At 47.2% G+C, this 16,492-nt stretch overlaps 1 protein-coding gene across 2 annotated transcripts in view; it reads left to right on the top strand.

The window, feature by feature from the left end:
- Positions 1-16,492, top strand: part of Fkbp6 (FKBP prolyl isomerase family member 6 (inactive)) — a 31,695-nt gene that overhangs the window by 14,140 nt on the left and 1,063 nt on the right. For both annotated transcript variants that reach the window (XM_040731520.1, XM_040731519.1), the window contains exon 8: positions 891-983. In XM_040731520.1, the coding sequence (XP_040587454.1) occupies positions 891-981 (91 nt within the window). In that variant the 3' untranslated portion in view covers positions 982-983. The remainder of the gene's footprint in view (positions 1-890; positions 984-16,492) is intronic.

The following is a 16,492-nucleotide window of genomic DNA, read 5'->3' as shown; positions in this document are numbered from 1 at the left end:
TAAAAAAAAAAGAAAAGAAAAATGAAAGCTTTATAAAAATGTGTGACTTTTTCTGAGTAGAGAAGCTGTATCTGCTCTAGAGAACCTGAAAACACCCTCCCATAAATTCTAGGACAGCCAATGTTTTGTTTTGTTTTGAAGATGGGTTCTTCGTGTAGTTCTGGCTGTCCTGGAACTTGCTTTGTAGATCAGGTTGACTTTGAATTCACAGAGATCTGTCTGCCTCTGCCTCCCACATGCTGGGGTTAAAGGAGTGAACACCATACCCAGTAGACAGCCACCATTTTTTTTTTTTTTGTTTTCCAGACAGGATTTCTCTATTGGTTTGGGGGCTGTCCTGGAACTCGCTCTGTAGACCAGGCTGGTCTGGAACTCACAGAGATCTGCCTGCCTCTGCCTCCCGAGTGCTGGGATTAAAGGCGTGTGCCACCACCGCCCGGCAACAGCCACCATTTTTAACATGTATGTTTGTTCTGCCTTGGTAAGGTTCTCTCCGTAACATTCATTTAGCTTTCGATCACCATTGCTGAGCTCTTTAAGGTGTGCAGTCATTGCACTATTGGTCTCTTTGGGTTTCCCAGGAGCTCCAGTCTGTATGGAAAAGTTAGATACCAAATTATGGAGGGATCTGACCATTCCTTGGCAAGAAAATCTCAAAATGAGTCAAATCACTCAGTACAAGGAGTAATTTGGCAGTGGCTTCTGCCTTTCCAACTGCTGTCTTTCCAAATGAGGGCCTTGTGTCCAGTACCCTCCTCAGCGGGTTCAGCCTTGCCTGTCCCGGCATCTCCAGGGTTCTCTCTGTTGGCTGCTGTCCAATGTTACCAGAGAATTCCATCCACCAGATGTCATCTCCTGCTAACCTACAAAGCGTGCCTTTCTCTCCACAGCTACTACAGAGACTACGTGGACAGAGAGAGAGAGATGTGTCACCGGATGTTTGCTCCCTGTGGGAGCAGCTCCTCAGTGGGAAGAAACTGAAGGTACAGGGCTAAGCATGTATGAGAGGATTCAGCAAGTCTTTGTGACCAGTGGCTATCTCCACTGAGAACAGCATTGGACAAAATACACTGTTGGGACCTTCCCACAGAGTGGGTCACTGAGGGAGGAGGACTTGGAGGTTACATTTATTATTTGGCAGATCCTGAACTTTCCCATTCAAAAGACTTTTTTTTCATGGTTTGTGAAATTAAACTCTGCAAAGTATTTTTAGAATTGAAGCAATGAATGAAGTCATTAGTGTGACACTTTAGCTGGCCTTGAAAGAGAAGAACTGAGTTTGATTTTGTTACTGTGTTTTGGAGATAATTTCATGTAGACCAGACTAGCCTGGAACTCACTATGTAGCTGAGAATGACCTTGAACTTCTGATCCTCCTGCCTCCACTCACTGAGTACTAGAATTACAGACTTGTGCCATCCCAGTCTGATTAGTATAGTACTGGGGTAGAACCCTGGCCTTTTGTGTGCTGGTGTATACGAGGCGAGCACTCTACCAACAGAGATGCATTCCCAGCCTGTTGTGAATGTGTTTGTGTGTGTTTTAATTATATGTTTGTGTATCTAGTGCCATAGTCAACATGAATGCAGATGCATGTTAAATCAGAAGAATTTGTCACATAGTCTCGAGTTGGAGTTATAGGTAGTTGTGAGCCTTCTGGTATGGGGCAAGGATCTGAACTCTAGCCCTCTGCAAGAGCAATGTATGCTTTTACACTCTGAGCCAACTTTCCAGCCCTCCTCTTTGCTTTTTGAGATAGGGTTTTCTGTGTAACCCAGGTTGGCCTGGAACTCACAATTCTTCTGTCTCAGCCTCAAGAGTAGTAGGATTAAGGTGGACTGTAGTAAGCCAGGTGTGGTGGCACACATCTTTAGTCCCAGCACTCAGGAGACAGAAGCAGGCAGATCTCTGAGACTGAGGCCAGCCTTGTCTATAGAGTGGCCTCGAACTCACAGAGACCTGCCTGCCTCTGCCTCCCGAGTACTGGGATTAAAGGCGTGCGCCACCAACGCCCTGCTCAGGTTTTTCTTAACCTGGGTTTTCCCAAGAATTTTGAAAGCCTCCAATATCAGTTACTACCTCTAATACAGTACTAAAGCAGACAAAAAAATCCCAGTGTTGAGGTTTTGAACTGTGTTGTGCTTTTTCAGTTCTGGTAAGTACCAGAATTAAAATTTGAGGATGCCAAAACCTGAAAAAGGAGAACTTGATATTGCTGTCAGGCAGTGTCAGCTTGTGATTGAGCAGGGGCAGGGCAGCGTGTCCCCACAAGTACACAAGATAACCTTCCAGTCTGCTCTGCTATTACTTAAGAAAATTAATGGGAACAAGATTACCTGCCTTAAACACCTGTTCAGCCGGGTCCAGAGCCCTGCTCTCCTGAGGAAAGTTAAACAAGGAAGAAGGGGGAAGCAGGTGCTGAGCGGGCTCCTGCGATAAATCTGGTCTTTGTTGCCCCTCTGTGTACAAAAGCAGCTTGAGAAGAGGGGCCGTGAAAGGCCCATTCATCTCTATGCTCATGGTCTGCTTGGCAGATGCCACCAGTTGGCCCCTTTATGGGCATGACTTTTTGACCCTGTCCTCTGGGACTTGGGGAACTTCTGAACTAAGCTGAGAGTCAGGGACCTCTCATCTTTGGCTCTTGTCACCTTCAGTAGAGACATAAGACATCTGTTCCCAGACCTGTGGGTATATGGGTCTGTATGGCTGCATGTGTATGTACAGCTGCCCTCTCTCTCTCCCTCTCTCTCTCTCTCTCTCTCTCTCTCTCTCTCTCTCTCTCTCTCTCTCTCTCTCTCTCTCTCTCTCTGTCTGTCTCTGTCTCTGTCTCTGTCTTCTCCCGCCCCATGCGGTGTGGTGGGATGGTCATGAACTCCTGGTTCCATTCAGCACATCCGGTCAACACTGCACACAGGCAAAAAAGACTAGCAACAGGACACAGTTGTACAAACCTTCACTCCACATATAACTGCAGCCTTCCTTAGGAGTAACAGACGTTGGCCTGACGATACTGGACAGAGAGAGGAAATGGTCCCAGGCCAGATTTAAGATGTGTTCCCATATGACATTCAGGTGAAGAGGAAACAACTGTTTACACAAAGAGTTTCATATCCATACACTTATTTTTGTCACATTCCCAAACCCTGGCACTGCCAGGTTCATGTAAAACATCTCAGTAGTTGTATCATCCTCAGGCACCTTTCTAATTGTGTCTGAAAGATACGTATTTTCTGCTAGTGTGTTTTGACTTTTTTGTTATGGGTAATCCTCAAGTGCCTTAGGTGCCATTTAACAACCAAGAACGCACCAGTGGAAGCCTGTGGATGCAGGCAGACATTGGATTGAGTGGTCTGAAGGCTAAGCCAGTGAGAACCAACCTGAATGCTTTGGGACCCCAAAAAACAGAAGGAAGGAAGGGGCTTGTGTTTTGATGGAATATTAAGAGTCTTTGCTGCTGTTTTCCAATTCTCAGCACCCATGTTTGGGTGCTCATAACCACTTGTAACTACAGTTCAGGGACTGACTGCAACAATTTCTTCTGGCCTCCATGAGTACTGCGCTCAGGGACACACACTTCCATACACATCATCAAAAATAGAACAAAACAAGTCAGATGGTGATTCAGGTGCACACCTTTAATCCCAGCACTTGGGAGTCAAAGGCAGACAGATCTCTGGGAGTTTGAGGCTGACCTGGTCTACAGAGCAAGTACCAGGGCAGCCAGGACTACACAGAGAAATCCTGTCTCAAAAAACAAAAGAAATGTAGTTGGATTCTTTCTGTCCTGCCCATCAGTTCCCTTAGCCGCTTATGAAATAACACTCTGAGGTTTAATATTAAATATAATTGTTTTGCCTATGCCTCAGACATATTACTGGCTAGCTCTCTATAAATTAATCCATTTCTATTAATCTGTATTGTCATGAGGCTGTGCCTTACCCATAATGCTCCAGCATGTTTCTCCTTCGGCGGCTACATGACATCTTTCTGACTCCACCCTCCTTCCCTTCTCTCTGCATCTTTGTTTGGACTTCCTGCCTAGCTATATTTTGCCTGGCCATTAGCCAAAGCAGCTTCATTCTTCAAACAATAAAAGCAAGCCATGTTTGTAGCATAAAGAAGGACATCCTAGATGAAAGAAATCTTAAATTCAGCCATGTACGTGTCCATGTTTGTGTGTGTGTACGCGTGTGCTCGCGTGCATGTGAAAGAGGCCAACATAGGTGTCAAGTGCTCACCTCCTTATTTTTTTGTGGGTTCAGCTAGACTGGCTGGACAGCAAGGCTCAGGAATCCCATGGCTTTGGGTGCTGGGTATCAAATGCATATCCTTATGGTTGCCTGGCATTCACTTGGGCCTACACATACATACTATTTTTTCATATTTATCTGTGCATGTGTTTGTGGATATGTGACTATGATGTATGTGTGTGGCGGTCAGCTCTCTGTTTGACCATGTTGGTTCTGGAGATAGATATTGTTGACAAGTGCCTTTACTGAGCCACATTGCCCTTTTTGTTTTTCCCCATTTATGTGTATGGGTGTTTCGCCTTAATGTATTTTTGTACCACGTGCTTGCAGTGTCTTCAGAGGCCAGAAAAGGGTATCAGATCCTCTGGGACTGGAGTTAAGAGACAGTTGTAAACTGCCCTATGGTATCTGCTTTATGTAAATTGTCTACCTAGGGTTGTTTTGTCAATATCTGAACTGGTTTCTGTGTGAACCAGTTAGGAAATGTCAGACAATTTCTCCTCCTTGAAGTGTGGCTCCAGGGACTGGGCCTGTGCTGACGGCTGTCTGTGGCTGTGACCGAGGTCAGGATAAAGGTCTCTGCCCCAGCTCTTCCTGCACCCAGATGTCGTCCCATGTCTGCAGTGCTCCCTGGTGTCTGTAGACCCCTGCAACTCGCCCAGCGTAGGGCATGGGAAGGGGGCAAGCATGTCTGTCTCATAGGCTGGGGGAAGGGTGGAATGCCCACATCCAGACCCTCCCCTGTGGGGATCTAGTGTGGGGTGTGAGCACTGTGATGACTTATTGAAAGTTGAGTGTGGCCATGGTGTCCTTCTTAAATAAGTAGGAATTTCTCTTTTCTGCTTTCCATTTCTAGGAGCAGCCAAGGCCTTTGGGCCATAGAATTAAGAGGATTGAGCTGGGGGGCTAACAAGATAGCTTAGTGGGTAAAGGAACTTTCTGTCAAGCCTAATTACCTGAGTTCAGTCCCCAGATGCCACACGGTGGAAAGAGAGAAGTGATACCTATGGGTTGTCCTCTGACTAACATGTACAGTGACACACACGTCTACACACACTTAATAGATACAAACAGTTTTTTTAAGGATTGAGCTGTGCAGCCAGCTGGCCCTGATAAGAGAGTATCTTGTGTGTATATACGTGAGATAGAGGTCAGAGGTCATCATTAAGTGATGTCTTCTATCATGTCCCTTCACCTTTTTTGAACAGTATCTTCCTAAACTTGGAGCTTGCCATTGGGTGACTGGTCAGCAAGCCTCAGGGATCTTTCTGGCTTCGTATCCTTAGATTGGGATCATAGCACACTTTGCCCTCTGTGAATGGGTTTGCATTTTGCTGTTTTGTTTTTTTAAGAAAGTCCTCATTGTGTATCCCTGGCCAGCCTGGATCTCACAGAGATCTTCCTGAGTATTGGGATTAAAGGTATGCACCACCAGCCCCAGCCCTGTGCCTGGATTTTACACAAGGACTGGGAACTTGGACTGAGCTCTTTCTACAGCTCCAGGGAAAAGAGTATCTTAATGGGATTTTTAAAAAGCATGTTTCCTGGGAAGTCACATGAGGCCCGTGTGGAAATGGGGCAGGCTGTGGAGAAGGCTTTGGAAGCCAAGATGCAGGATTGGTCTCGTTCAAGGGTCAGCTGAGGAAACACAGGAGCAGTGGGCCCAGATAGGCTGTGAGGGCACCCCCCCCCCATCGTCTTGAGAATAGTCTCCTAGTGTCCAGGCTCCAGGACCCTTGCCAAGAAAGCCCTGAGGTGATCGTTACTGTTTGTGGTTTATAGTGTGTGACTGAATATATCTGGGAAATCTATTTGATCTTCTCTTTCCCAAAGAGATAAAGAGGAAACCCTCAAACCCAGCATGCAGTCTATGAAGATGTTCTGTGCATCCAGTTAGATGCAGCCCAGACACATACCTTGTTTAAATGTGTTCTTGAAACTTAATACGGAATTCATTCTTCTGACTTCCTCTCTCCACGTTGTGTTTTCTGATGACTGTGGAGTCTCGTTTTCCCCAGGGTGTCAAGCCAGCCTGTCTTCCTGTTGCTGGGTGAGGGCTGCTCAGCTTTAGCTGTTAGACACAGCTCTTGATCTTCTGGACTGCTGTGAGATGCCTTTCTGCCCGCTCAGGACGTGCCACTGAAGTCACCCCTTTGTTGTCTGACTATAAATACCTCTGCTCAGGTAGCTCCTGTTTCATGACAACCCCCTGTAGAGTATCTTTGGCCCCTCGCCTCTTCCACATCCTTTCTTGGCAGTGGTCACAGGCCCACGGCCTGCTTCCCGCTGAGATGTGCTTTAGTGGATTCCATGCTCTTTGTGGGTGAGGGATCAATGAGACTATTATTATCTTGGGACTAGTCAGGCTCCCTTTCTGATCTGCAGAGTGAGCAAGCACAGAGATGCCCTCCGTTCATTCCAGGGTCAAGAAATGAAAAGCAGATTGACAATTGTAGTGCTCTGGCTGTGAGGTTAGCCAAGTTATTTCAGCCAATCTAGGCTTCAGTGCGGTTGTCTTATGTGTGTCATTAGGTTGTACTTCATTGAGGCCATTACGTTTGCTTCACCTGCTTTTATTAGCTCAGGCTGGCCCCAAACTTGCTGTGAGGCCAAGGATGATCTAGATCCTCCTGCTTCGATCTCTCAAATTCTGAGATTACAGGCATGCCTGGCTCATGGGATGCGGGGGAAGGGCCCAAGGCCAGGCAAACACTCATCAACTGAGCCACACCCCTAGCTTAGCTGTTGTTAATATCTTGGTGTTGTTAGTAATTGCATGTGCCCTGCCATTGAGCACACGTCATCCAGAACGCCTGGTTGGATAACTGAAAGAGTGTGCCCGAGCAATGAGAATCAGTCTCTTGCCATCTGAGAGTTTGCCTCAAGCTCTCTGGCCATGACTGTGCCCACATGACTTCAGGTTACAGCTACTATTGTTTGATTTTACTCAGAAAGTGCGTGTGTGGGGGGTGGGGAGGTGGCAGTGAGATGGCTTAGCCAGTAAAGGTACTTGCCACCAAGTCTAGAGCCCTGAGTTTGATCCCTGGAAGGGATCTACATGGTAGAAGGAGAGAACCAACTCTGGTTCCCTGACCTCATGTATGTGTACATGCACACTCATACACATACGATAAAGAAAAAAATATGATAAAAATCATTTTTTTAAAGATTTATTTATTTATTTATTACAAAACAACCTCCTGCCTCCATGTACATCTACACACCAGAAGAGGGCACCAGATCTCATTACGGATGGATATGAGCCACCATGTGGTTGCTGGGAATTGAACTCATGACCTCTGGAAGAGCAGTCAGTGCTCTTAACCTCTGAGCCATCTCTCCAGCCTGATAAAAATCATTTTTTAAGATTTATTTATTTATTACATATACAGTGTTCTGCCTACACTGCCAGAAGAGGACACCGGATTGAATTGTAGATGGTTGCGAGCCACCATGTGGTTGCTGGGAATTGAACTCAGGACCCCTGGAAGAGCAGTCAGTGCTCTTAACCTCTGAGCCATCTCTCCAGCCCGATAAAAATCATTTTAAGGGCATTGGTGGCACATGCTTTTAATACTAGTATTCAGGAGGCAGAGGCAGGCAGATCTCTGCATGTTTAAGGCTAGCCTGGTCTACAGAGTGAGTTCCAGGACAAGCAGAGCTAAACAATGAAACTCTGTCTCAAAAAAACAAAAATTAAAATATTTGGCAGTAGGGGCTGTAGAGATGGCTCAGTGGTTAAAAACACTTGTCCTTGTAGAAGTCCTGGGTTCATTCAATTCCCAGCACACACATGGTATCTTAGAAATATCTAATGGCAGTTCAAGGGAATCTAACACCCTCTTCTGTACAGTGTGCAGACTTAATGCAGACAAAACACTCATATACATAAGGTTTTTTGGGGGGGGTTTTGAGACAGGGTTTCTCTATGGCTTTGGAACTCACTCTGTAGACAAGGCTAGCCTTGAACTCACAGAGATCCACCTGCCTCTGCCTCCCGAGTGCTGGGATTAAACATATGCGCCACCAACGCCGGCCACATAAGTCCTTTTTAAAAACATGGCAGTACTAAGGATGGAACTCGGAGCCTCCCACATGTTAAGCCAATGCTTTACCGCTAAGTTACAGGATATCCTGAGTTTGACTTCTTTATATGTGGGTTAGGGTTTTGTTGTTGTTTTGAACAGGGATCTTACGAAGTAGTCCTAAATTGGCCTTAAACTTTCTGCATAGCTGAGGATGACCACGAGCTTCTGGGAGTTCCAGTGGCGCAGTCAGTTAAGTGTGTGGCACTTTTATGACCTCGAGCTTCGGACACTCCTGCCTCCACCTCCTCAGTGCCAGTGTCACAGGGGTACACCACGATACCTAGTTTCTGTGCTGCATGCCTCACCAGGGCTCTGCCTACTGAGCCACATCCCAAGCCCTGACTCTGTTGTTTATTTATCCTTTGAGATAGGGTTCTCTGTGTAGCCCTGCCTCTCCTGGAGCTCTGTAGACCAGGCTGGTCTTGAACTCAGATATCCTCCTGCCTCTGCCTCCTGGGTGCATCACCATGCCCAAGTCCAACCCCTGATTTTGACCTTTGTTGCATTCCTTAACCCCAGAGCTGTCACAGACTCTGAAAGGAGCAGAGGTGAGCTGGAGTGAGCCTAAGGGTTTGGACCTGACAGGAAAAGGAAGTTGAGAGCTGGGAGCAGCAGGAGCTCTTGGTGGAGCAGGCAGCTAGCTGTGCGCTCTCTCACGGAGTGGAAGGAGGTGTCAGCCCTGCTGTGGTGACAGCAGTCACAATTGGGGTCAGCACTGCAGCCTGAGCAGAAGATGGTGGAAGAGGTGTTTGGCACGCTGGTGTCCTGGCCCTGGCACTGCGTCTCTGGGAAACGCGTTCCATAGTGACTTCCAGCCACTCCTGCCAGCCATGGCCTCCACACCACCACGCACACTCTGGGCTCATGGCCTTCCTTTAGCTGCAGAATGAACAGCATAACCTCGTGATAACTCTGTCTGAGCTGTCAGTCTCCCTGCTTCTCTCCTCTCCTGTCCACATGCCTTCTTTCTCTGACACGTCTTCCTCTGCAGGGTGAGGGGTTGCAGTAAACAAGCTATAGACATGGTGCAGCAAAGAAGCTTCCCCATTGTTAGGGGAAGAAAACATCCAGAGGCATCTTGAGGAGGCTAGAGCAGAGAGAGAAATAGACTAGACATGGCCAGGACTGTCTACGAGATAAGAGCTGTCAGGGAGAGGGGAGAACCCTTGCCAGATACAAACGGGTATCTGGGAGGAGGGAAGCCTGAGGAGGCTAGTGTGGGCTTTGGGATGTGTATCAAGTACTTGGGAGTAGAGCTGGGGGCGCCTGGAGGCCAGCATGGACTTTGATGTGCAACCACAGGTGTATGTCAGTAGCCACCTGTCCTTTCTGCCAGAGGAAATGACTCCTTTTGGTAGACCCCAAGGAGTACTGGCTCTCATTTCTCTCCAGAAATTCTCCTGTAGCCCATCTTGAGCTTGTTTCTGGATATATGGACTGCCTGAGACCTAACACGCCAGCCTTTTGTTAATGAGGGGCAATATAATGAAATCTGACTGCTTCAGAGCTGAGAAGGTCTGTCATGGACCCAGGGATGGCGAGGAATGGACATTCTGTCAGAAGCATCTAGTTCTTGGGAAGCTGGAAGAGACAGGGAGCCAATCACATTGGGCAGACTGGTAAAGCTTTCAGCAAGTTCAAGGTTGACTTGGAGCTGAAAGCTGCTGGAATGGATACAGACAAGGGACAAGGTTAAGTTAAGGAGCATAGGGGAAATCTTTATCTTGGGTGTACACTTGAAAATTCAGGCCTGTCTTGTGGTCCTGATACTTGGGGAGTGAAAAGGAATCCCAAAATCAGGAGAAGGTAGGAGCCTACCCTCAGGGGTGAGGGGTGGGGGGACATCTAAACTATTGGCTGACACGGGTGCTTATTTAACCTGTGACAGGTGGATCCAAGTCTCAACTCACTGGAGCTTAATGGAGTTTTTACATTTACAAAAGTGATGAAAGTTTTAGATATATTAGTATGACCACTGTCTAGTCTGCACTGAAACCCTCATTGTAGAAAAGGCAGTTACCAAGCATCTGTAAACATCTGGAATAGACTCAGACCTATGAGCCATAGCAAGAATAATAAAGCCTAAAAAGTTACAAGTGCGGTAGAAGCATGAACAGGTGTCTGCAGTAAGACAGAGATGTCTTGGTGGGAAGGTAACCTAGAAGAAGAGGTTTTGGGATAAAAGTGTGAATACTCTTCCTCTGTCCATAGGCCTGAATATCTGTGGAAACTACCAAAGGAAGTTTAAACTTTTGAGCCTGTGACTATGGCAGTAGTAGCCAGTGCTTTACCAAGGTTAGGTTAACATCTTACCAGAACTCTATTGATTGATGTGTTAAACTTTGAACTTAGAAGTCTTAAACATTATGTATCATCAAGTATTTTTTAACGTACCTTAAGCAAATTCTTTTAAATAAATAGTAAAAATCAAATTTTGTTAGTAACAACAGTATGGTAGTTTGTCTTTCAGTGAAACCTGTTTTGTAAGTTTATCTTCCTCAGCATGAAGTCTGTCAGCAAGGTATTTGTGAGTTTGCCTTTCTCACTGGGAGACCTGGTAGCATTAAGAAGAACAAGACCTGATTTTTACATAGGAAATGGACTGACCCAGCAGCTGCTGCCTTGGGTCAGCTTGTTGGCACTTAGTCGTCTGATAAAGCCAGAGCAGCACCTCACAGAGATCTGAGAAGCTCTGTGTCAATTAAAATGATACTTACCCAGTACCTGGACAGTCATCCTAGGACCCTCCATGATGATCTCAGTGGCTTTGTTGGGGGCAGAGGTCGTTATTCTTCATCTGTCACACTGAGCAGCTTCAGGCTTGGGCTGTCAGACTCAAAAGACCTGAGACACTCCTCTGTGGAGGAGGAACTCTGGGGAACCGACCTACCTGTGGAGGCAGAGTGGGGCAGTCAGCCCAACAGTGTCCACAGTTTGGGCAGGGCTCTGCTAGTGGGGGAGGCATGGGCAATTCATTGCCCAGTGGTCAGCATTGCTATACTCAAAGCAAGCCCACTGCTGCCCAGCTTTGGAGAGAGCCTCAACTGCTGCTACCAGAAGCTGTTGTTTCTGTCAGTCAGGGCAAGACTTTGCTTTGGTTTTTGGTTTGTTTTAGTTTTTCAAGGCAGGCTTTCTCTGTGTAGCTCTAGCTGTCCTGTAACTAACTCTGTAGACCAGGCTGGCCTTGAACTCAGAAATCCACCTGCCTCTGCCTTCTGCATATTCATTAAGTGTTTTTTTGTTTGTTTGTTTTGGGTTTTTTTTTGGTTTTTATGAGACAGGGTTTCTCTGTATTATTTTGGAGTCTGTCGGTCCAGCCCGGCCTCGAACTCACAGCGATCCTCCTGCCTCTGCCTCCCGAGTGCTGGGAGTAAAGGCGTGCGCCACCACCGCCCGGCTCATTAAGTGTTTTAAATGCTATATTCATTCAGCAGATCTCTCTGAGGGGTTGAGGACTGTCATCTAATCTATAATGTATACCATGTGGCTGCAGCTATCTGGGTCCCCAGCATTGGGGATCTTTCTCAAGATATAACCATGAGAATATCAATTATGATGGTGTGACCCTAGTTTTGAAATGTGTGGCAGTTGGGCCTTAAGCTCCAGCTGTTGAAGGAAATGTGGTAGGACAGTGCTGTGAGAAATGACTAGGAGTGCTTGCTTGTGAAGCTGAACTGTGGTGAAAATGGCTGCAACCATCCTCCAAACTGAAAGAGGCTGAGGTCTTCACACCCCAGGAGATGTTCTAGGAAAGAGCTGGTTAAGTTGTTTCACAAAAGGTCTGAATCTCCACTGAGAGAGAGTGTGTGTGTGTACACGCACGTGTGTACATCATGTGGGTGGGTGGGTGCCAGAGTATTCTTTTCAGTGACTTTCCACCTTATTTTTTGAGACCGTGTTTCTCACTGAAGCTAGAGCTCACTGATTGGCTAAACAGGCTGGTTTTGAACCCCAGGGGTCTGCCTATCTCTGGACTCCATCCAACACTGAGGTTACAGATGTGTGTCACCATGCCTAAGTGTTCATGTGGGTGCTTGGGAGTCACTAAGATGACCAAAGCTTAATGTCAGGTGCTTTTCCACTTAGCTACCCCACGCCCTGCATCTCCACTAGGGCTTTGAGCAGAAGCCATAGCTTTTTTGTTTTGTTTTTTCAAGACCGGGTTTCTCTGTGGCTTTGGAGCCTGTCCTGGGAACTCACTCTTGTAGACCAGGCTGGTCTCGAACTCACAGAGATAGGAGCCATAGCTTTCACCTGTGGACTTTGGTTTTTTAGACAGTGTCTAGACATATAGTTCAGGTTGGCCATAAACCCAAGATCCTCCTACCTTAGCCTCACACACGTTGAGATTACAGCATTCACCACCATCCAGCTTCATTCACGTTCTCAAAATAATGTGACCCCTAATGGTTCTCACTAATGGCGTTCACATCTGTCTGGCTTAGGACTAAGTGGCTGTCACAGCCACCGTGGGAACTGAATGCCACCTCCCAGCCCTGGTCCCCAGCCTTTTGTCCTCAGATTCCATGTGCTGTAAACATCCTGGGTCTGTAACCTGCAGCTGGGAGTGACAGGATTCCATGCTTCTCTATCCTGTCTCTGTTACAAGTTCACACTCTTCTTTGATTACTGCTCATTGTGCTGGGTGACAACTGTGGACACTGATGGTATCACCTGTGAGTTTCTATTTCATGCTGGCCTGTGTGGCTTTTCCTGAGGCGTGGGAAACAGCCTGCTTAGTATTCATAGGTTCAGCTGGAGTCTGCCCTTGGACCAGGCTGTGTCACTCCCATTGTCTCTTCTGTCCTTGGGTTTTTCTCTCGCTCACTCACCCCTGTGCTGTGCACACTGGATTCTCACAGGGAAACAGGAGCAGTTCTCTTCTGCCTCCTCCTCTGTCGGGCTAGGCTGTTAGTTTTTATTGGTTCCACACAAAAGGCCTGGTGTCTACAGGGACCTTGCCACCTCTGTGCTCAGAGCACACTGAACTAAGGTATCTGACAGAGCAGTTCCCTCCTCCCGTGGTGGTCATGAAACCTCTCTCCATGCTTTCTTTCTACCCTAAGGTAAAGGACTGCCACTTAGAGTGCAGCCTGTTATCACTTTTGGGGTTCTGAAAAAAGTCTGTGCTTAGTATTTTAAAGCAATGTTCTAAAATGGGACAGTAAAGTCTCCCCAGGCCCTGAGACTGCCTTTCAGAGACAACCAGCACTGATACTCCCTGTGGCTTTTTTGACAGTTTTGTTAAAAATCTTTAAATGTGCCAGGTGGTGGTGGAGCACGCCTTTAACAGAGGCAGGTGGATCTCTGTGAGTTCGATGTCAGCCTGATCTAGAAAGCTACACAGACAAACCCTGTCTTGAAAACAACCTCCAAATTTTTTTGGTATTTGTAAGTTAGCACATGAAGAACCATCTCATGTTTTCTTGCTATGAGTATTCTATCTTTTGTGTGGTTTTAAAGATGTACTTATTGTAGAAAGATGTAATTATATGTGTGCATGTCTGTGGTGTGTGCATGAATAAGCAGGAGGTGGCGGGACTGGGGCCTCTGCATCTTTCTCCATCCTTTGCTTCAAGGCATGGTCTTTCCCTGAACCCAGGGCTCTCGTTTTGTCAGTAATCTGGAAGCTAGCAAGCCCTAGGGAATCTCCTGGCTCCACCCTACTCAGAGCTGGGGTCCTAGGTATGCACAGGTCACCCAACTTGTTGCGTGGGTACTGTGTAGGGATGCTTTTCAAGGTTTTGTTTGTTTTCAAGACTCTGTGTTCCTAAGGACATACTGAGCTCCATTGCTTGGGTGTGTGGTGTCTCCCGGTTGGGTGCTGGTTGGAGGTTGGAGCTGTGGGTAGTGTGTGTTGTCCCCTGCGCCCACTCATCCAGGTGGTGCTGGTCATACATGGGCTGCAGGGTTCCCTGTCTTGTGGTGCCAGCTCCTATGGCTTCACCAGCCGTGCTGGGAGAAAGCACAGGGCCCATGGCTGGGCTCCTGAGGGAGTTTACATAGGATCATTGGTGTGGGCTAAGCTTGTTGTTTTTTTCTGAAGGTGTTAGGGAAATTGGGAGGAGCAATTTATAGAAATTTACAGTTGGTGAGCGAGTTACTCCTGAGCAGTCAGTCCCTTGTTTTCCTTTTCTATGCACTTTATAGAGTGATAAATGAGGGCATTAATTACAGTTTGTGCTGAGTGTTCTAGAAATGCCACAGGAGACATGAATTTCTCAAAGTTGGCAAGAAGAGATAGAAGTCTTCGATATGTAAGCAGGATCTCTATCTGTCTCCATCTGTTTTGGGATCCCATTAAGAGAGAGCAGTGTCTGCAAACAGCTCAAGCAGACTCCTGTGTCTGAGCCATAGAAAAGGTAAAGTCTGAAGAGGCGTCAGTGCCAACATGAACAGATGTAAAACAACCAAAGGGATGGGTGTGGTTATATCCATTTGCCAAAGGTCATCATGATGAAGGCCACAGAGATGGACTCCTTGGAATGGTTGGCCCGCGACTGTCAGTCAGGATTGGCAGTGGTTGGGCTTATGTCTGTGCTAATTAGAATTGTTTCATAGAGCTTTGCCTTCTTGTTAAAAGGAGTGCGAAATAGCAACTGCTGAGAGAGACATGACTTCCACTCTGATGTATTTGCTCCATGTGAAAAATGGTTAGTTAGATATAAGATGTCCTGACTGGAGAAAGAAACGTATGTGGGAAGTGATAGAGTTCCACATAGAGCCTTCCCTTGTGCTTGGTTGGGTGGTGGTGTTTCAGTTTTGTACTGGAACCCATACTCTGGCCGTCATGGTTGAAGAGCCGTCTTGCTGCTTTCCCACTTGGCCCTCCCCTCCCCTTTGGCACTGTCGGGGACTGTTCCGCAGCCATCTTCTGCAGTGTTGGTGTCTAAAGCTTTGCCCCTTCTTGGGTTATCAGTTTGCACTCTGTTGCTGTGATTAAAAAAGCAGGCCCAAGAGTTTATTTGGGCCTACAGTCCCTGAGGGATAAGAACCTGAGCACCACAGCAGGGAATGTGTTAGCCATCCGTAGAGACAGGGACAGCCAAGAGCTCCCCTCTGGGACTACAAGCAGGAAGCAGAGAATGAACTGGGAGTGGCACACAGCTCTGGACCCTCAAGGCTCACCAGTGACATGCTTTCTCCAGAGACACCGCCCCTCCTAAATCTCCCAGATAGTACCACCAACTAGGGACTAAGTATTCCAGTCTCTGAGCCTAGTGGGGGCATTCTCATTCAGACCATCACAGTTGTTTTTGAAGTAGGGTCTGCTTTAGCTACCCCAGAGTTGTCATCAGCTGGGGGTGCCAGCAGCTTTGCAGGATGCACTGGACAGCTACATGCTGGTCTGAGATCACTTCCCACATTCTTTCTCAACCTCAATTTAAATAAATGGTTTTTAAAGATTTATTTATTATTATAGTTATTACACAGTGTTCTGCCTGCATGTATACCTACATGCCAGAAGAGGGCACCAGATCTCATTACAGATGGTTGGATGGTTGTGAACTATGTGGTTGCTGGGAGTTGAACTCAGGACCTCAGGAAGAGCAGACAGTGCTCTTAATCTCTGAGCCATACCTCCAGCCCCAAATAAATGGTTTTACTAAGGGCTTTTTTTCAGGATTACCAAGACCCGTTTCCCCCTCCTCCCTACTTGACTAAATGTGTGGTCCCTCTGAAACTGGCAGCAGCCTCCTTGAGCACAGGCTGCTCTCCTCAGCACTGCTTTCAGAGTCACCGGAGGCTGGCAGTCTGCAGCAGCTCTCACGTGTGTGCCTCTTCAGACACACACCGATCCGTCCACCAGCAGGGAGAGGAAAGGAGGGAGCCCAGCCCCCCTGACAGACAAGCCTCTGCCCCGACTACCATTCATTGGCCATCTGCATAGGAAGATGGTGTTGAGAGAGGCTGTTCTGTGTCTCTAGTGTGGATGTTGACATTGTCAGGGGCCCAGACCATGCCAGGGAATGAAGTATGCATTGAGAAATAGCTCCCATGAGTGGCCTAAGGGGCATCATCCCATCTTGAGGTAATCTAAAGACTTAAGCACTCCTTGTGAGGTCTGGAGAGATGGCTCAGCAGTTAAGAGCCCTGGCTAAACCGGGCGTTGGTGGCGCACGCCTTTAATCCCAGCATTTGGGAGGCAGAGGC

The sequence above is a fragment of the Mesocricetus auratus genome, unplaced genomic scaffold (genome assembly GCF_017639785.1).
Source record: "Mesocricetus auratus isolate SY011 unplaced genomic scaffold, BCM_Maur_2.0 Super-Scaffold_100025, whole genome shotgun sequence".
NCBI classification, from domain to species: domain Eukaryota; kingdom Metazoa; phylum Chordata; class Mammalia; order Rodentia; family Cricetidae; genus Mesocricetus; species Mesocricetus auratus.
The sequence above is the reverse complement of the archived record's forward strand: the minus strand, read 5'-3'. Positions and strand labels throughout refer to the sequence as shown.